The sequence below is a fragment of the Coffea arabica genome, chromosome 4e (assembly GCF_036785885.1).
Source record: "Coffea arabica cultivar ET-39 chromosome 4e, Coffea Arabica ET-39 HiFi, whole genome shotgun sequence".
In the NCBI taxonomy this organism is placed as follows: domain Eukaryota; kingdom Viridiplantae; phylum Streptophyta; class Magnoliopsida; order Gentianales; family Rubiaceae; genus Coffea; species Coffea arabica.
In genome coordinates this window covers 4,887,979-4,907,978 of record NC_092317.1, presented here as the reverse complement: position 1 = coordinate 4,907,978, position 20,000 = coordinate 4,887,979, and the positions used below count along the sequence as shown (strand labels likewise).

General features: G+C 37.0%; 2 protein-coding genes across 6 annotated transcripts; one reads left to right on the top strand and one right to left on the bottom strand.

The window, feature by feature from the left end:
* Positions 1-268: 268 nt before the first annotated feature.
* On the top strand, positions 269-11,338 carry LOC140003892 (probable serine/threonine-protein kinase SIS8). Of its 4 annotated transcripts, none has more exons than XM_072047322.1 (13): positions 269-1,705; positions 1,991-2,428; positions 3,181-3,284; positions 3,942-5,203; positions 5,306-5,346; positions 6,206-6,274; positions 7,376-7,476; positions 8,083-8,161; positions 8,267-8,365; positions 8,543-8,611; positions 10,064-10,113; positions 10,325-10,501; positions 10,841-11,338. In XM_072047322.1, exons 1-13 carry the CDS (start codon positions 1,211-1,213, stop codon positions 11,010-11,012), a joined length of 3,156 nt encoding a protein of 1,051 aa, XP_071903423.1. In that variant the 5' UTR covers positions 269-1,210; the 3' UTR covers positions 11,013-11,338. The 4 variants fall into 4 exon arrangements, 3 of the variants coding, with proteins under 3 accessions (XP_071903423.1, XP_071903424.1, XP_071903425.1); XM_072047323.1 differs by having other exon boundaries at positions 431-1,705; positions 4,083-5,203; positions 10,841-11,249; XM_072047324.1 differs by having other exon boundaries at positions 1,565-1,705; positions 1,972-2,428; positions 10,841-11,249.
* Positions 11,339-13,434: 2,096 nt separating this feature from the next.
* LOC113741719 (uncharacterized) lies at positions 13,435-18,608 on the bottom strand. Of its 2 annotated transcripts, none has more exons than XM_027269317.2 (10): positions 18,352-18,548; positions 18,193-18,262; positions 17,687-17,754; positions 17,189-17,250; positions 16,070-16,151; positions 15,722-15,955; positions 14,847-14,975; positions 14,704-14,765; positions 14,506-14,622; positions 13,435-13,982 (listed from the first exon to the last, which is right to left on the bottom strand). In XM_027269317.2, exons 1-10 carry the CDS (start codon positions 18,400-18,402, stop codon positions 13,934-13,936), a joined length of 924 nt encoding a protein of 307 aa, XP_027125118.1. In that variant the 5' UTR covers positions 18,403-18,548; the 3' UTR covers positions 13,435-13,933. The 2 variants fall into 2 exon arrangements, with proteins under 2 accessions (XP_027125118.1, XP_027125119.1); XM_027269318.2 differs by having other exon boundaries at positions 13,694-13,976; positions 18,352-18,608.
* Between the last annotated feature and the right edge of the window lie 1,392 nt (positions 18,609-20,000).

Here is a 20,000-nt window from a genome sequence, read left to right as displayed (position 1 = left end):
TTTTAGAAAAATTACTGTAGGAATTTAATGTACGTCAGAAACAAAAATAATAAAAAAATATGATCACGAAAATGATGTAATTTTTTAATAGAAAAATGACTGTCCAAACGGTCTATCGAGGTAGTTTGTTGTTGTAATAAGACCTTACCATTTCCTGTCATATAGCCGCCTTTTACTTTTTCATCCATGCCTGGTGGGACACAGGAGTGTCCACGTTAAATTCTCCTATAAAAGTATGATAGGCTGAAAAATCGTACATTTCCTAGCTGTTGTTCCGTTAAATATTCCACTTTGTACTCTGCATTAATTTCCAACTCAGCTGACTTTTTGAAGTTTGCAATTCTCCTAATTCAGAGATTGGATCAACCAATCACATTTCACCAGTCTCTCCCTCTGTGCTCAAGTACTTCAACCACAACTATGTGGTGTGCCAGTGCGTGTGAGAGAAAAAGGAAAAGCCACCGGAAAGCCACAAGTTGGTTTTGTTTTTCCCAGCAAAATTGTCGTCTTCGTTAGCTCAATTTGGTGGTAGTACTACTTTTCCTCCATAATTTTTCTGGGCTTTTGTAAAAAATCTTTTCTGCCTCAAAAATTGCAAGTGGGTCATCTTTGCTTCTTGATGTCTCAGTCCCACTTGTTAGTCTTTACTGTCTCTGCTTTCAAACTGACCACTGATCCCTTTCCTCTCTCTTCTTAGTCTAAAATATTGTTCATTCTTCCCTTTTCTCCTTCAACGTTTATTTGATTATTTCTCTCTGTTGAATGCGTTAATCGTTCATTTGGATGTATGGAAGATCTTTTCTTGCTGCTAATAAGGTCATTGAAGAGCAATCTTTAATGGCTTTTCTGTTTTTTGAAGTTGTTGGTCTTGTACTGGCTTTCAAGATTGGATTTTGTGTTTGGGTAAAGGACACAAAAAGGGTTGATTTGCTTTAGTTGGGGCATCTGGGAATTGGTATAAAGAAGCAAACTTTATTGTGTATTGGATTGAAATGGTGGTAAAAGTTTATGGATTTGATGGTGGGTTTTTGGAGTTTTGTAAGATGTTGACCTGAAGGGCCTTATTGGGAGAGGTTGATCATGTGCACTTATTGTTCGTGAACTGTAACTTTTGTGGCCAAGAATCCATGTTTGGAGTGAGACAATGGAGAGATTTACGGCCATATATTTTTTTCTATAGCATTGGCTGCTGTAGCTTAGTGAAAAGAATATGAAAAATTTCCTAAAGAAGCTCCATATAGGGTCTAATCAGCCTGAGGATTCAGAAGGGTCTACTTCATCATCGAAATGGAATAGGTTAAGTGATGTATCTTCACCTGAAAGGTTTTCTCACTCTAGGTCCCAGCATACTTCTGAGCATAATAAACCCTTTTCAGCTATATCAGGATGGTTGAATTCAGTCACACATAGAAAGAGTCCAAGTCCTCCTTCCTCTTCCAATGTTCCGGGGGTAGACAATATGGAACCTTCTGATTCGTTGGGTAGTAGTGGAATAGATGCTTCTTTGGAAGCCATGAGGCGAGATTCGGGGTCCAGTAATTCAAGGGATCCTGATATCGAGGAGGAGTATCAAATACAATTAGCTTTAGAGTTAAGTGCCAGGGAAGATCCTGAGGCAGTTCAGATTGAAGCTGTTAAACAGATTAGTTTGGGCTCTCTTCCACCGGATAATACCCGAGCAGAGGTTGTTGCTTATCAATATTGGGTAAGTTTGCTTGCTTGTGACAATCTTTATTTAATAATTCCTGTCGTGGTCATCTTGTTGCACATTTTCTTTGTTTGCCCTAATCCTTGAGTGGCATATAGAAAGAATCATATTACGGACAGCACTCAGTTATTTCCATCAGTGCTGTGCAAATAGGTAGTGTAGGCAATCTTTGTTCTTGTTTTGCTACTTGGCACGAGCTTCTTAGTTAGAACTTTGACATAGTTAGTATTCCTTGTAGCTTTCTAACATATCTCATATTATAGATTTACCCATGCTTCACAGAATTATAATGCCCTGAGTTATGATGACAACATCCTGGATGGTTTTTATGACCTATATGGCGTCTTCACGGAGTTCACTTCATCAAAAATGCCTTCCCTCATTGATCTGCAAGGAACACCAGTTTCAGATAGTATCACTTGGGAAGCAATTCTTGTGAGTAAAGCTAACGACACTAAGTTGCTGAAACTTGAACAGGAAGCCTTAGAGATGGCTGTCAAGTCAAGGTTAGGATCTGTTATTTTTGTAGGCCATAATTTGTTACGGAAGCTTGCCATCATTGTTTCTGATTATATGGGGGGCCCTGTTGGCGATCCTGAGAAAATGTCGATGGCATGGAGAAGTCTCAGTTATGAATTGAAGGCAACTCTTGGGAGCATGGTTTTGCCTCTTGGTTCCTTGACTATTGGATTGGCTCGTCACCGTGCATTGTTGTTCAAGGTAACTTGAAGTTTGCTAGCTAGTTAACATAGATAGCCCAGAGTTTATTGTATTATTGTCCATATAGTTACCTCATTTGAACTGCTAGGATGCTATATCAACAAAATCTAATAATCTTAGGGGAGTCTAAAGGAAGATAAAGATTAGTTTTTATGGGCAACTATGTAATTTAGAGGATACAAGGGGATGCTACTTATGTAGTAAATTGACTGGAGTGAAAAATGATGAACCTTGTACATTAAGTTGGAGGGGATTCAATTATTGAGCTTTAAGATTTTATGATGGACAAGGCCTTATTAGTCACACACATGCCAGAGATTCATATGAGTCGCTATTTTTTCTGGGTGGGAAACGTAATTATCTAATAGATCAGAACATCTGTCTTTTCTAATGAATAATTAACCAGATGGTCTATGGAGATATAGCTTTCATCTCTTGCGAAATTCTACAAAGCAAAGTCAAGTGAGCTTGTGTTTGTAGAAGCACCATAATAGAAGGATTAATAATTAGCTGTCGAAGTTAAGTCATGGTACTGCCCTTCTTATCTTTGCAGAAATTGTTGGTTTTACCATTATATGCCTAATGCTTATGGTAATTGGGCTTTTTGAAAATGCATTTCTTTCTAGTTTCATTCCACTAAAATTTTTCCTACGGTATAATTCTGTTTTTCCCCTTTCTCATGATTATATTGGTCTTCTTTAGGGCTTCTATTAGGTTTGAACTTGCTGGTTCTCTTATTTGTGTTTGTGTAGGTTTTGGCTGATTGTTTGGGCATTCCCTGTCGGTTAGTCAAAGGGCAGCAGTACACAGGCTCCCATGATGCGGCTATAAACTTTGTAAAGATTGATGATGGCAGGTGATTTTCATGCATTTTCTAGGAATCTTATCATATTCTCATTTCAAATGGATCTCAGTTAATTTTTTTATGAGTCTGATTATGTTGTCTCTGCAAGTTGCATTTCCTATTGTGGTATCATGCAGCAAGTTTATGAAGTATGAAAGAGTTAAATGTTTGGGAAAATATCGGCAAAGGGCATGCTGGAAATGTAGATTAGGTAGGCTATTGAGTACAAAGGACATTTTACACATTTTTGTATTAAATACACTGCAAAATATATACAAAAATAGCATTCATTTTGTAAAACGTGAGTAGAAATGCCCTTTATGATACATAGCCAGAAATTGTTCTTGTTTAAGGAATTATGGGTCCAAGAACATCCTTTTTCACAATTTTCAACAGAAAAAATTTTCTGAATGATGGATTGTTTTGCTCTACTAGCAAAAAGTTGTAATCATTGATCAAAAGTGCCTCTAATATTCCACTTTCTGAACTTTCTTTGTATTAATTCTCAGCCAAAACCATGTTAGAATTCTTAAGGTCTTGAGTCTGCAAACTGATCTGTTGTTTTGTGGAAATTCTCCTTCACTGCATTGAGAAAAATGTCCCTTTTCAGAGTTTAATCTCTAATACTGGATATGCCAGTTCAGTAATGGAAGCATGATGTGGTTGCAGGGAATACATTGTTGATTTAATGGGAGACCCTGGCACCCTTATTCCAGCTGACATAACAGCAGCAAATACTGAATATGAAGAAGCATTTCCATCAGCTAATGATTTCTTGAAAGATGATAATTCTCATTTTGCTTCCTCCAGTGCTCTGGTTCCTAATTTACTTCAAGACCATTCAGAGGTTGGATCTCGATTTGCTGATAGCAGTGCTGCCACAGTTGAATCAAATAGTGAAGGTGAATGTCTGGCTTTCCAGAATTTGCCTCAAATTCAAGTTGAGGAAGGATCCAACAAGTCTGCTGAAGACTTACCAAAGCCTTATGGTGTAAGGAAGCTCATACCAGATGTTCGTAGCAGGCCTAATCCTCCTTATTCTCATGCAAGGTCTCCTTCTTGGACTGAGGGTGTAAGCTCACCAGCAGTACATAAAATGAAAGTAAAGGATGTATCACAATACATGATTGATGCTGCTCAAGAAAATCCACATCTAGCTCAGAAACTTCATGATGTGTTGCTCGAGAGTGGTGTTGTTGCCCCTCCGAGCTTGTTTACTGAAGTATATCCAAAGCAGTTCAATAATGTGCCAGTAGATTCCAAGTCTCCAAAGGGAGATGGGGAAAATGAAGAAAAGGGCAACACCAAAAGGATATTGGGTCTGGATAATGTTAGTCAGGCTCGCTTCTTGCCCCCTCTACCTTATCATGGTCTACGCTCTAAAGGCATTCCCAGTGATCAGGTAGAGCATCAAATTGATTTTAGGGAAGGAACAGGTCAGCATGTACCATCACAGCCTGAAGTAACTCCTGCGATATATACAAAAAATGTTCCTGTTGCTGCAGCTGCCGCAGCTGCTGCAGCTGTTGTTGCATCTTCAATGGTAGTAGCTGTAGGAAAGACTGGCACTGATGCCAACCTTGAGCTCCCTGTAACTGCTGCTGCTACAGCCACAGCTGCAGCTGTAGTGGCAACAACTGCAGCTGTCAGTAAGCAGTATGAGAACTTGGAGATTGGTGCCTCTTCACCTGATAGTCCAGCTGCTTTCTTTAACCCATTCGGCTGTGCAAAAAGTGATGAAGATGCAGATGCTGCTGCATACGACCAACGGGGAAGTGGCAGCCGAGAGCAAGAGGCTTTAGGTGATGGTGAAAGAACATCAGATACGTCTACAGGCAATGACAGTGCAAAATCGGATGCTATGCTTGATGATGTAGCTGATTGCGAGATTCCTTGGGAGGATATGGCCTTGGGTGAGCGTATCGGACTTGGTACTGACCTACTCCTATCCTACCAAATGAAAGTTCATCTGTCATTCCAGAATGTTCCATATTGTTATAAATGCTCATGCCCTTGTTATCACTCTCATGTAGGATCTTATGGTGAGGTCTATCATGGAGACTGGCATGGCACTGTAAGTTCATTAGTGTTAAATCTGTAGTTTTTTAATTCTCAATTTCTATTTGCCTCTTTGGATTATTATTTGGTCTCCTCTTTTGCATGTAAGTGGAACTCTAGTCTTTACTGTTAAGTTTAGCAAGTTGGACTAGTAGTAAGTGGTTCACCTGTACAAGCCTAAGTTTATTGTTGTGTTAAGTACTTGTTGGGATATTGATGACATTAAATGTATAAATGCTCATAAAAAGGCTCTAGAAAGTGTATTATTCCTTTCTGTAAGAGTCTCTTAGTGGTTTAGGTTGCTTCTTGGAGAAAAGCCCTGCCAATCTATGAAAGTGAGTTCGTTCACATAACTCAATGAGTTCAAGTCTAAGCATGTTTTCCTTGGAATAATGTTCTTTTGTCATTGTCTTTATCCAGATTCCGCACCAATTGTGGAAATATTGGGCAAGATCTTTTCAAGATTTAGATCAACGACCTTGGTCTTACATGTCAATGAAAGATCTAAAGATTCTCTTTACATCAGCTTGTGCAAGCATCTTGCTTTCTTTTGAATTGCTTAAAATAATCATCACTGAAATTAATTAAGATTGGCTAATAGGCATGGATTATCGGACATTGTGTTTGCGATTTCATCCTTTCTTGCCAATCTTTTCAAGCAGTTACTCATCTCTGCAAGTCTTTGGCATAAAATCAAATTATATTAGTACTATTGCTACTGCTGTTTAGGTTTAGTCTTGTATTGGTTTGAGTGTACCATTACTCCTTTTCATCCTGTTATTATTTTAAATGCTTGGAAGTCCTTCTTTGCTGTATTTGTTATTTTTATTGCCTTCTGTTCTTGTGGATACATGAGGCTTGCTTCTATTTAACAGGAAGTTGCTGTTAAGAGATTCCTTGACCAAGATGTAGCTGGTGAATCCCTTGAAGAATTTAAAAGTGAGGTAAATTTGCTGTATTTTCATGGGACATTTCTTCTTGCAAATTGGATTATTTGCAAAGCCTTAAAGGGTTAGGTTGCTTTCTAGCATCTGTGGCTTGTCATAGATATCTTGGCCTGTGAGCAACAGGCAGAAACATCCTACTAATGGGTAGAAGGATGTTCTCCTAATCCAGAGAGAGGATTATCATAGAAGAGCGTGTAGCTAGTATTTCCGTTACATAACTGACCCCAGACATTAAGTGCTTAGAGTATGCATAACTGTAGATGATATGTAATTGTTTTTTAAAGTTTGGTCATTTATTTTTCGAAGTTGTAGATTCGCATGTGACAGGCAAAATTGCTCAGTTACTAGGGAAAGATTACATGTTTCTGTCATTTAGTCATGGTAAAAGAGGACAGTATGCTGATCATCATTGGTCTTCATGTCAATGGTACCCCATAAGCTGGACAGTGCAAATAATATCACCACAGACCTATCAAATTATTTTTCATGTTCTGCTTGTTGAGTATCAAAATCTTTGCTATGGGTATGAAGCCCTGGTTCAAAGTATTTTGGCTGATTGTGCAATTACTTTTCAAGAGTAATCAAGCATTTTCTTGGGGCTATTGAAGAAGTGCATTCACGTGTTATTGAGCTTTCTTTATTTCCTTCTTATAGTTGCCATTTTGTTTTAGTAGTAACTAATTTGTTCGTCAAAAATCTAATTTACATGCCTTTGTAGCTTTTGCATCTGGCTACCATGCTATATGGAGATGTGGTTTATATTGATATATATTAGTTATACTTCCTCATTCATAAGAAAAATTTGGTCATAAGTAAGATTTGGTCTCCTTTACTATTTAGCATGATCACATGTTTGTTTCTGGTGCTAGTTTTCTGGGCAACACAGTGATGGTTATGTTTTTTCTTCACCATGAAAACCTTTGAGTGAATGTTTTTAATCTTTTTAAGAAATGACTGGTGTTTTTCAATGATCACTTAGCATTTGAGGCTTGATTGCTTTATCAAATTCCGCTCATTCTGTATCATTTACCTTGCGGTGTTTCCTAGGTATCTTGAATATGATCTGATGCCAATTCTATCTCTTGTTTGCTTTTCAAGGTTTGGATCATGAAAAGACTAAGGCATCCTAATGTTGTTCTTTTTATGGGAGCTGTTACGCGTCCCCCAAATCTTTCAATTGTTACGGAATTTCTTCCTAGGTATGCCAAATTTTATTTTACTCTCAAAGTGTTTAGGTATAATATTACCAGCTTATCTCCTTGACTTATGCTAGTAGCTTAATTTTAATGCATCTAAGTTGAGTTGAAAATACTATTGTGGAATTCTGTTCTATATCCTAGTATGGTAATACAGTAATACCATTGTTTCACATCCTGCATCTTGCTTTCCTGAACATATCCTAACATATGCATATGGACGCAAAGCCAGGATGTTCTGTTGACAGTAACCTACCATTCTAGGCCCCTTCACCTCCTAATTACTGCCATCATTATTACTTTTTGACTTATAGTTCTGTTAGGCTGTTTTAATTTCATCACTTTTTGAGTTTCTGGCTACTATGCTGAAAGTACTAACTGCCTGTTTATATATAGGACATAGTAATCAAAATTCTTCTCCTTGCTAGTCCTGATCACTTAAAGCATTATGCTTTTGGAAGTCTCAGATTTGCTATTGCGTAGTCAAAAACCATGATTACTGTAGTAAAATATTATTTACAGATTCCCATGTTTTTGAACACAATGAATTTACCTCAGAAAACTCTGTGATGTTAGCTTGGAAATGAGAGGCTTTTTTGTTGCACGCAGAGGTAGTTTGTATAGGTTATTACATCGCCCCAACAATCAGTTAGATGAGCGAAGAAGATTAAGGATGGCTCTTGATGCTGTATGTTCTGGTTTTCTTACTTTCGCTACTCATTTGGTTTTTACCATGTTGTTTACATGGTAGCTTTGCCTATTAAACTCTTGTTTTGGTCTTTTGAATTGGCAGGCTAGGGGGATGAATTACCTTCACAACTGCACTCCAGTAATAGTTCATCGTGATTTGAAATCTCCAAATCTTCTTGTTGATAAGAATTGGGTTGTAAAGGTGATTTTTTGTTTCTTTTTGCCTGCATGCATGTGTAAAAAAGGTGACATTTCTAATACCTGAGCAACCTTGATGATTTTATTATCTATTATATGCTTGAGATTTGCACACATTGCCATATGCATATGGACAAAATAAACATCATGAACCAATTCTCATGTGAATTTCTTCTACTAGGTATGTGATTTTGGGCTATCAAGAATGAAGCATAGCACATTTCTTTCTTCAAGGTCAACTGCTGGGACGGTAAGCCGGTGTATTGGCTTTTATTTACTTTGGGAAAAATAAATATAGCATGAAAAATTGTTTAGTCTAACTGATTACCATTTTTGGTGTTGCCTTTATTGTTTAGTTGTTGGACATTTCTTTGTGCATGACTCTTTCTTTATCCTTTATCCTGAGTACATTCCAGCAAGCGAGAATAGTAATGTTGCTAATGTTTCTATTTTACGTAAAAGTTTATCTGTGACAACGTTGCTGCATGTTTTCCTTTTGAGTTTGTTCACAGTTTTCGTTTCTCCCTCTTCCCTAGCTTGGCTCTGTATTTTCTGGATGTCTTTCATGATGGAAGATTATAGTTCTCCATTCACACAAACTGGCTAATTCTTTTTACATCATTTTATCATCAGCCCTTTTCTAGAAGATAGCTCAATGCTGTTGGCCCTAATACTCTCAGCCTTGGAGATGTTTTGCTTGCCACGTTTCTCTCTCAAAAAGGTGGTTACTGTGATCCATGGTTCAAAATATAATGGAAATTTTGATGTACTCAACATGTATTAGGAAAACGATTGTTGGGCTTATGTCGGTAGTAATCCAGTGCTTGTACCTTCAAACTGTACTTTGAATAGAATCAACTTCTCTTTCGAACTGCTTCTTTTTCTGGTTCTAGATCTAATTGCTAATTTCCTAGTTTCTCATTTGAAAAGCTGGTTAAAAACATGTTTAAATGTGTAAAGAGAAATAAGGTGACGAAAACTTGCATGTGCGCATGCAGTTTCAAGATACTTGAAAGCTGATGAAACCTAACTTGAAAAGAGCCCGTAATCATTTATGTAGGACTCACAACTGTGCATTATTGCTTAGGTTACATTGATGAAATTCAGATGTTTGACTTCCATCTCATCTATTCAAATCATATGTTGGGATGATTTATCGAGGCTCCATTGTGTGAAATAAATATGTCCTCTTCATGTTTGTTCGTTTGTTTCCTTTTTTTTTTAACAGTCACTTTCATTTGAACCCTTGTGGACTCAAAGGTTGGTTGTCATCAGATGTCAAAATTTCCATGTTCGGTGTTTGTGGATTGGTTTGCCAGGGAATTGTCTTTTCTGCTGGATTGTGCTATTAAGAGCAAAGTAGGTTGATTACATGGTATTGACTGTTTCTGAACAAGCTGTAATAAGTTGCAGAATATGGTGGAGTGGCTCTGCTTTTGCAGTTTGCTTACTCATGTCCTGGGGAATAATTTATGGATTAACTCTATAGCTTAGGTATCCAGAGCCAATAAGACGACATTGCATTTGGTGTTATTTACTGAGCTTTGCTGTGTGAAGTCTGCCCTCTCTTGGGATGGATATTTTATCTGTATACAATGCTATTGTGGATTGCTTATTGATCTGTACAAAATGCAATTGTTCAAATATGACTTGACAAAATTGTGTAACAGAGATTCTGATTCTTGATTGTCACCCTTCTCAGGCAGAGTGGATGGCTCCAGAAGTGCTAAGAAATGAGCCATCAGATGAAAAGTATGCCTTCCACTTCTAGTCGCATTATATAGCAACCAGAATTGAAGGAAACTGTCAAAATGAGATGGCACACAAAAGATATAAATATACATCATAAGTTAAATGATTGACTTCATATTTGCTGATATTTCTGCTATTTGAGTATGTAGGCTCTTCTTTCTCCTTTTGCGCTGTTCATTTATAATGTTGATGATAAATTGTTGCACTGCAGGTGTGATGTATATAGCTTTGGTGTTATACTGTGGGAGCTTTGTACTATGCAGCAACCATGGGGAGGAATGAATCCAATGCAAGTTGTTGGTGCGGTTGGGTTTCAGCACCGTCGTCTCGACATACCAGAGGATATTGATCCAGCTATTGCAGCCATCATTCACAGATGCTGGCAAACGTGAGTACCATTTTTCATTTTACATTTGGTCGCTCCTATGGCCTTTTCTCTACTTTTTTCTTGTTATATAAGAGGTTATGATTTTGTTTCTTTTCCACCAAGTGTTAGAACCATCGGCTGACATGATTTTTTTTGCAAATGGGTGTTTTTATGGTTTTCTTTGTGCTTTTAACAAGTCTTCTTCTCATTGCCATACCTGGAAATGGAAGATGCAGATTTTGTCCTAAAATTTCATGCATCCATTGCAGTTAAAAGTTTAGTTGTTAGCTATTAAATTCATAAAAAGGAGAAATGGAATTCACCGCGATTTACATGATATGTATGTATATGACCTTGTAGTGACCCAAAATTGAGGCCTTCGTTTGCTGAGATTATGGCTGCTCTAAAACCTCTACTAAAGCCTGTCACTGGTTCACAAGTACCCAGACCAAGTGTTCCTCCGGTAAGCAGAGTTCAGGAGAAGGGTCAGCCGTCAGGAATTCCGGAATACTCACCAGGTGAAAAGAGCTAACCAGGTGTAAATTGGATTTTGCCAAACTTGTAAAGCCTCACTATGCATGCAAGTCCGGAATCAACCAAGATAAAATACCATCTTGTAATCTGACAGGCAAACATTTCATATTTGAGAGAAATTGTGATTATTTCCTGCCCTTTTTCTACTAGTTTTGGGTTTGTCCTGGCACCATGGCAAATTGTTGTATTTGTCCGTAAATTGTAATCATTGTAATGAAGGTTTACAATTTTGGTCTCTTGTGCTCCTTGCTGTAGAATTATATATTATGTAGATTGGTTGGTGTAAATTAACTACGCGGCAATCAATGATACTGCTACTTCGAATGTTTGACTCTCTTCAATTTTTAGTAGCAGTTGATTATGCCACACAAGACTTGCAATTGCTGCAAGTTTGTGGAGCTTGAGATCATTAGAGAAGATCAGCCATGGCCCAGGTGATCTGTTTTGTAGATTGTTACATGTTGGGTGGAAAACTTGAGCAATGCTATAAACTCCTACTTTCCTTCATAATCTTGTATGTGTCGTCAAGTCCTCAACAGTGGCCTTGACTGCAAAGCGAAGAACGATATATTATGAAAGTTCCCCGAGATAATTGACAATCTACTACATGACTTGTTAACAGTAAAAAAGTGAATTCACAGTTTATTGATCCACGTCTCAGGATTTCGTGAAAGAATTTAGTATTGAAACATAACTAAATAAAGTATCCATAGGGATAAAATAAAAGCAAAAAGGTTGCCTTTTGGTCAATGGAATTATTTAGGAATGATTAAATAAATATTTCTACACAGGCACATCCGCAAAATAAATATCACGAAACAATTCCTATTTCATGTGTATTTCTTTCCTCTTCTAGGTATGTGATTTCAGATTGTCAAGAATGAATGAAGCACAGCACATTCCTTTCTTCCAGGTGAATTGCTGGGACGGTAAGCTGGAGTAAAGAAGCACAGCATTAAAATTGTTTAGTTTAATTGATTTGGTGTAGCCTTTATGGTTTAATTGTTGGACCTTTGTCTGTGCATGACTCTCTCTTTATCGTTTCTCACCTATAGAGAATTGTAATGTTGCTAATATTTCTGCCTTGTGTAAAAGTCCTTTTGCTTTTTGAGTTTGTTCACAGTTTTTGTTTCTCCCTCTCTCCTTGCTTGGCTTTGTATTTTTTGGATGTCCTTCGTGATGGAAGATTATAGTGCTCTCTCCATTTGCACAAACTGGCTAATTCTTTTTACATCATTTTATCATCAGCTCTTTTCTAGAAGACAACTCAATGCTGTTGGCCCTGATACTCTTAGCCTCGGAGATGTTTTGCTTGCCACGTTTCTCTCTCAAAAGGTGGTTGCTGTGATCCATGGTTCAAAATACAATGGAAATTTCGACGTATTATAATCTATCCAGTGCTTGCACCTTCAAACTGTACTTTGAATAGAACCAACTTCTCTTTCTGGTTGCTTCTCTGTCTGCTTCTACATCTAGTTGCTGATTTCCTAGTTTATCATTTGAAAAACCCATTAAAACATGCTCAAATGTGTGGAGAGAAATAAGGTGACCAAGACTTGCATATGCGCATGCATGTTCAAGATACTTAAACAACCGATGAAACCTAAACTTGAAAAGAGCCTGTAATGATTATACCGTGCAGTACTGCTCAATAGTTTACTTTGATGAAATTCAGAAGTTTGGCTTCCATATCATCTGTTCAAATTATATGTTGGTATCAATTATTGAGGCTCCATAGCGTCGAATACTATATGTCCTTAAATAAATTCCCAAATTTTCCATGTTTGATGTTTGTGGATTGGTTTGCCAGGGAATTGTCATTTCTGCTGCATTATGCTATTAGCATCACAGTTTTGAGAGTGAAGTAGTTTAATTACATGGTGTCACTGTCGACTGTTTCTGAACAAGCTGAAATAAGGGGCAGACTATGGCGGAGTAGCTCTGCTTCTGCAGTTTGCTAGCTCGTTGTGTGTGTCCCCTGTGGAACAATTTATGGATGAACTCTGTAGATTAGGCATCGGAAGCCAATAAGATACAGATGCATATGGTGTTATTTGCTGGGCTTTGCTGTGTGTAGTCTGCCCTCCTCTTGGGATGGAGGATGAATCCAATCAAGTTGTTGGAGCTGTTGGGTTTCAGCACCCTCGTCTCTGACATACCAGATGACATTGATCCACCATTCACAGATGCCGGCAAACGTGAGTACCTATTTCCTTTGTACTTTGATCACTCCTAATGGCTTTGTCTCTACTTTCTTCCTGTTATACAAGCTGAAGAGGTTATGATTTTGTTTCTTTTCCACCAAGTGTTTGAACCATCACTTCACTTGAAATTTTTCCAAATGGGTGTTTTTATGGTTTTCCTTCAGCTTTTAAAGAGTCTTCTTCTCATTGCCATGTCTGGAAATGGAAGATGCGGACTTTGTCCCGAAAATTCGTGCATTCATTCTAGTTAAAAATTTAGTTTTCAGCTATTTACTTAATACATAAAAATGGAATTTACCACGATTTACATAATATGTATATATATGACCTTGTAGTAACCCAAAATTGAGGCCTTCGTTTGCTGAGAGTATGGCTGCTCTAAAACCTCTACAAAAGCCTGTTACTGGTTCACAGGTACCCAGACCAAGTGTTCCTCCGGTAAGCAGAGTTCAGGAGAGGGGTCAGCCGTCAAGAATTGCAGAATACTCACCAGGTGTAAATTTGATTTTGCCAACATGTAAAAACAACTAAAGAGTTCTAGTTCAATGATATTTACACTGGATACAAGTTTATCCTGTAAATATGGAGGAGGAGAGTAGAAAAGTTAAAACGAAGCACGTTTATCCTGGAACAGAGACGATGCTGGATTGGAAGCACGTTTGTGTGTATGCCGGTGGATCAACCGAGAAAAGTTAAAAAACAAGTCAACGCGAGATCAATCCATCTTCCCCTCAGCATTTCCCCCTCGATTGCTTGTTCTACGCCTTGCACAAACAGAATATGTTATGTATGATCACCGAGCATAATCCAACAGAAAGATACCTCCTTAAGTCGAAATTGTCCAAAAAAACAAGGTATATGTGTCCGGAACAGCAAAGAGTTAACCAAGCCTAGAGAAGATCATTCTTTTTATCTTTCTTTGATATACTACTACCTTCTCTAAAGGTATACTGCCAATGACAGATGTTTGTGCTATCACCTGATTCAAAAGATTGGCAGCATTTCTATACATATGCAACAGAATCATTACGATATTCTGGATCTCAGTGATTGTGTTCTAGAGAAAACTATGCAATAATTGCATAATAGGGCTCACTTCAATATTGCCAAGATTTTAGGGAAAATGCGGATCATGAAGTAGACAAATGAACTACATGAAAAACAAATAATAGAGAAAGCACGTGACACGGACTACGAGAAGGGAATGCACATAGAACAGGCAATAATAAGGCATGAGGTACACCAACATTCAAGATAAGCATCTTCAGAGAAGGAATATAGATTTACCAGCTCAGCTCTTCTTTTGGAAGACTGCGACTATAGAAAGGAAACTCAAAGAGAAACGTTGCTTTGATCCATATAGGCAAATTCCCATATAATGCAGGGGGAAGCGGAATGAGAGGGCTGAAATTGACACTTTCTTAACAGTTATTTTCTATTGCAAAAGGAGTCAAAGAAATGAGTGCAATGAAACAGTGGACGAACCTTGTCGTTTTCTTATAGTGCCTATATGCAGCCACACCACCAAATTTCTTATCTGCAGAGTCCTGGTAAGGAAAGCATGTATGTGAGTGCTTACACAGAGGAAAACAGTCTGAACATCTCAGTCAAAAAAAGTAAAAACAAACCTCAAGTAATGGTATGCCGCTGAGAAAAAGAAGCAGCAGTGTAAGGAATATTGGTCCAAAGATGACAAGCCACTCAGCACCTTTTAAAACAGGTGTAGAAGCTACAAAAATTCCCCACCATAATAGGATCTAAATAAAACACGAGGACAAGGCCCAAATGAGAAAAAAAAAACACCTTGAGTTCATAAAATGCATCACATAAATAGAATCATAGAGACAGGGTTAGGATCCGGATATAATTAGTATTATTGTTCTCTAAGTTCTTAAGTAGAGTTCTCTTTCTACAGTGGTGTTTAAACTTTTTTAGGAACAAAATGAGTGTTAAAATAGGGTGGTTTTGGAGAGAAAGGCTAGCTGGTTTGAGTTAATAAGCTTTAAACAAGAAAACCAGAGGTGGATTTGTGCTTCGTGTGTAAATGTAAACCAATGCAAGCAAGCTTAATCACTCAGCTCAAAGAGTACTAAATGTGAGATGCATAGCCACCCACTAGAAAGAACTACAAAAGCATTGCATTTCACCTATTCATTTCAAGTTGAAACATCCATAAAGAATCACTAGTGGTGATACATCCATGCATGGAACCTTAAACTGCAAATATATTCTATTCATAACAGCCTATTTGACAGCTATAAACTGCTTTGTCAAAAATGCATTTACCATGAGACAAAAGCATTAACCAGATTGTGAATACTCTCCACTGCTGATGCAAACAAGTGATTCTGCAGCTCTATCCTTTACGGGCATTGAGAGCACTCAGCTACTGGTTCTTTTGTTTGCTTGTAATGTTATGAAACTAAACTACTCTGACTAGTGAGGAATTCGTAGATAAGTACTTTGCAGATGAGGAAGAACGACAAATGTTGGGGGAGCTAACCTCACCAAAGTAATTTGGATGACGAGAGTATTTCCACACTCCAACATTACACCATCTCCCCCTGTTTTCTGGGTTGTTTTTGTATGTCAACTTTTGTTGGTCAGCTGTTGCTTCAATTAAAATCCCTACAGACCACATAATCCACCCAATGACGTCTCTAGCTTCAAGGGATGGATCTCTGTCACTTGCATTCACAATTGTCACTGGTAAACTCACAGTCCACACCCAAACAGCCTGAGATCAGCAAAAACATATAATCCAGAAATAGGACAGCATACTCCATCATTAGCACAATTTTCAAATACACAGATAAATTGGCTTCAGAAACATTCAAAGGGGCTACAAAACCTGAAATGTCCAAAAAACTGCCAACTTGCCCAAATTATTACGCATTTCATCAAAGCGCCTGTCCTCCCCCCATTGCAATATCCTGATTCATAAAGGGAAGAAAAAAAGAAAGAGCACGAGTTAGGCTGGTTTTAATGCAATTATCCTCAATTCTTAAAGTGTAAACTAAAAGTGGTATTGCTAAAGGAAGGGCTTGATTCCTAAATCAATTTGCATTTACTCAAAGGCCTTTCACCAACTAGGGTCGGAAAAAAAAATTGAAAGTTAAAATCAAAACAAAGGTGTAAATTAGGAGATATAAAATTAAAAATCAGATCCGGAATACAGAGACATGAAAGTATATAATACAGAACACTTTTAACAACAAAAGGCATAAAAAAAAAACAAATAATTGAGGAAAAATTGAGCATGAAGACATCTAAAGGACGCATCAGCACTCCAAAGTTAAAGGCATTATGATATCTGTAAATTCTAGAGCTTCAACTGCAAAACAGAACCGCACACATACTGGGAGAAGTCTTAAACACAATTACTTAAATCAAGATGTAATTGAAATATGCAAAGATAAACTATTCTGGCATTTTGGGAATGTATGATGTCCTAGGGCATACAGAACAATTCATAATTAGTACTATTGCCCAGAGTTTTAAGCATCCTCAGTTGATTATTACCAACACAATTAGCTGTTATGATTTAACAGAGGCACAACCAATGAGAAGAAAGGGCTATAAAAAGGAACAGGTAGAAATTTAATGGAAAGTGGCATAGAATCATAGTATCTATTTGTTCCCAAACAACATAAAATCATGAAAAGATCACTGAAGAAACAAGAAACATAAATGCCAACAGGTTTGAGGTTTGAGGTTTGAGGTAAGATGATCTCACTACAGTGACAGGCTAAACAGGAACTGTGAGGCTAAGTGGAATCAGGTTGAAGAGTAATGATCAACTGCAGCAGATTGCTAGTTTCAAGTTGTACATTGAACTGAATGAAACAAGACAAATTGTAATAAAAATGAGGAATTGCTTATTGACCATCTTTAAAACCAAGAGGATTACAATATGGATTCAGTGCCAAAAATCTTCTGAAGATTGCAAAGACATTTATCCCAATCTTACCTCATTAGTAGAAACAGGGCCAGCCGAAGGCCCCATAAGACTGCAAGCAGAGACAAAATCACCTGACAGGTATAATCAAACGTCAATACAGGAACAAGTAGAACCTACAGTAACTATCATATTTTGCCAAGCATATATATCAAATATATCAGATCAGGGAAGCTGAAACACCTCCCATACAACTCACAAATACACATTTTGTGATCAGGCATTAGGTAATACACAAATCATCAAATTACAGAAACAAACGGCAGCAAAGGAACAAATCAATGCTACTTTGTAGATTGCAACACATTCAAAAATAGAATGTGTTGAATTAAGGAAAGGAAGCATTCAGCCATTCACTTTCTGTTCAATTAAGACAGAAAGAAGCATTATTCCCCTCACAAAAATTGAGGAGAATATAAAGGAAATAAGTTTCTGCTCTGCAGTAGTTAAAAAGACCACATTCACGAACAGTTGTCAACAAAGGGAAATTCCACAGAATAGCAGTATTACCTGACGAAAATGCCATGAACCCTTTAAAACCAAAGTCAATACAGCAAGTATAACAAAATTTGAGCTTCCTGCAAAGTAAGGGTAAAAATTATAACTTGTTAAGAATTACATAAAATGAAATCAAAACAGCCAAATTTAGCTTTGTGGACACGACAATAACAAGTATCTATCAGATTGCAAAGGTCATGTCTTTCTACGTCTTACACCATAAGCCACTATATTTTCAGTAAAACAAGATTGTACAAGGTTTTACTTCAGATAGCATAGCCGCATAATAAAACAACCCTTCAGTGCAATCGACTACCATTTCAAGATTAAATTTTGAAAAATACCATATCCATCATCACCTAAGGAAAAAATGTTGATTCTAAGCTTTACACATAACTTCTAAAACCAGGAACGCATCAAGTGCACTAAAAACTTCAGAATTCGAAAGATAACAAAACACCCAAAAAAGGAAAGGAAAAAAAAAAGGAAGATGAGAATAGCAATGGATAGAATCTTACCAGCAAAGTCAGTAACCTTATCAAATCTCAAAAGGGATGTGATTATGAAGAAGAACAACTGATAACCCACCTGCAAAAATCATTAAGACATGCATCACCACTATGTGACTGTGTTCTACCTGTAAAAGGAAAGGAAAAAACAAAAGGGTTTTTGCCTACGGTAACAATGGCAGTGAAGGCCAAGAAATGGGAGTCGATAACGGTTCCCATGATGATACGAAGATTGTGTTCCTTCTAGCAGTTGCAAACTTGCCCGCTCTCCCGCAAGCAACAAAAGACCAGCTTTTTGGAAGCCTTGGACAATGCACAGGCTGCTGCGAATGCAATCCAATTGGCTCCTTATCGTTTTTCTGTTTGTTAATTCGAGTAAGTTCATCAATTTGAATGTAAGTCGTCCGTGGCCTGCTGTTTCAATACCGACCTTGCATTTGGTCAGCTTGTTCCTTTTGTAGCTGTTTACAAGTGGGTAGAATTTCTCTAATCGAGAACTCTTTTTAATTAGGATGGACAAAAACAGGATTATCAAGCGTAATCTAAGGTCCCGTTTGGCAAAAGAGTTTTTGGCCATCACGGATCTCGATTTCACCGCTGCTAAATTGGTAGCTATGATAAAGGAAAACGGCATTATTTTCATACTCCTTCCGTCCCACTTTAATAGTCCTGTTTTCCTTTGTCGTCTGTCCCAAATTGTAGTCCACTTTCCAATTGAAAAATGTAGTTGTATTTTAATATTCCTAAAATGCCCTTATTCAATGTAAGTTGTTGTTACTATAAACTAGAGGTGTCAAAATGGGTGACTTGGGCGGGTTTGGGTTGGATAAAATGGGTAATGGGTATAAGTGAGTCAACTCATTTATACCCATTTAATTAGATGGGTATAAATGAGTAAGTCAAAAAATGAATTGGGTAATCCAATTACCCATTTACAACCCATTTATTTTAACTTTTTGTAAACTCATTTAAATTTATTTTTGCAAACTAAGTTATCAATTTATACCACTCTTTGTACCCATCATTAGTTTTAAATATTTATTTATAATGTTCAATAAACTTAATTACCAATTTTTTTTCATTTATACTCTATGTTACAAAATTACCTATTATTTAATAATTGAATAATAAGAATATAAAAATTTGAACTGAGTACTATAAAAATTAATATAAAAACTTAATCCAAAAATTTTGAACCTCTAACATTTTTTTCATATATAAATTTAAAATTTCATTTTAGAAAGATAAGAAAATAGGCTAAAATTTATCATAAATTAGTAATGCTGAAAAATGAGCAAGTTAACAAACTAAGAGAAAATAAAATAATAAGATAAAACCAACAAATAATAATAATAATAATGAAACAAAAGTAGTTAACATCATGACAAAATGAAAAATTTGAAAAAAAAAAATGGGTGGGGAAAAGAAGAGACTTGGGGGGGGGGGGGGGGAGGGGGGAAGAGAATTCTAAATGGGTTAATTGGGTTTGATGGGTTACCCAATAATACCCATTTAATAAATGGGTATTATTGGGTGACCCATTTATACCCATATACAAAAATTTAAGATACCCATACCCATCTATTCATGGGCGGGTATGGGTAAATTTAATTAAGTGGGTTGATTTGCCACCTCTACTATAAACCTACCCCATTTAATAAGAGTTGATTCTTTTTTTACCATCAATTCAAGTTCCCATAAAGTTGTACTCTATTTAATGTGAGGGTATTTTAGGAAAATAGCAATCTAAATTTACTTTTCCAACAAAATTAACTATTTTTTTTAAACTGTGTGAAAAAAGAAACAGAACTATCAAA

What these genes read in the sequence shown, in the direction of transcription:
- LOC113741719 (XM_027269317.2), bottom strand. Translation starts at nt 18,402, where the DNA reads ATGGGAACCGTTATCGACTCCCATTTCTTGGCCTTCACTGCCATTGTT. An exon ending in GCCCTGTTTCTACTAATGAG is followed by an intron (nt 16,152 to 17,188) that starts GTAAGATTGGGA and finishes TTTATGAATCAG; the next exon opens with GATATTGCAATGGGGGGAGG. An exon ending in CCAAAAGAAGAGCTGAGCTG is followed by an intron (nt 13,983 to 14,505) that starts GTAAATCTATAT and finishes TGTTTGTGCAAG; the next exon opens with GCGTAGAACAAGCAATCGAG.
- LOC140003892 (XM_072047322.1), top strand. Translation starts at nt 1,211, where the DNA reads ATGAAAAATTTCCTAAAGAAGCTCCATATAGGGTCTAATCAGCCTGAG. An exon ending in TTGTTGCTTATCAATATTGG is followed by an intron (nt 1,706 to 1,990) that starts GTAAGTTTGCTT and finishes CATGCTTCACAG; the next exon opens with AATTATAATGCCCTGAGTTA. An exon ending in TAAGGATGGCTCTTGATGCT is followed by an intron (nt 8,162 to 8,266) that starts GTATGTTCTGGT and finishes TTGAATTGGCAG; the next exon opens with GCTAGGGGGATGAATTACCT.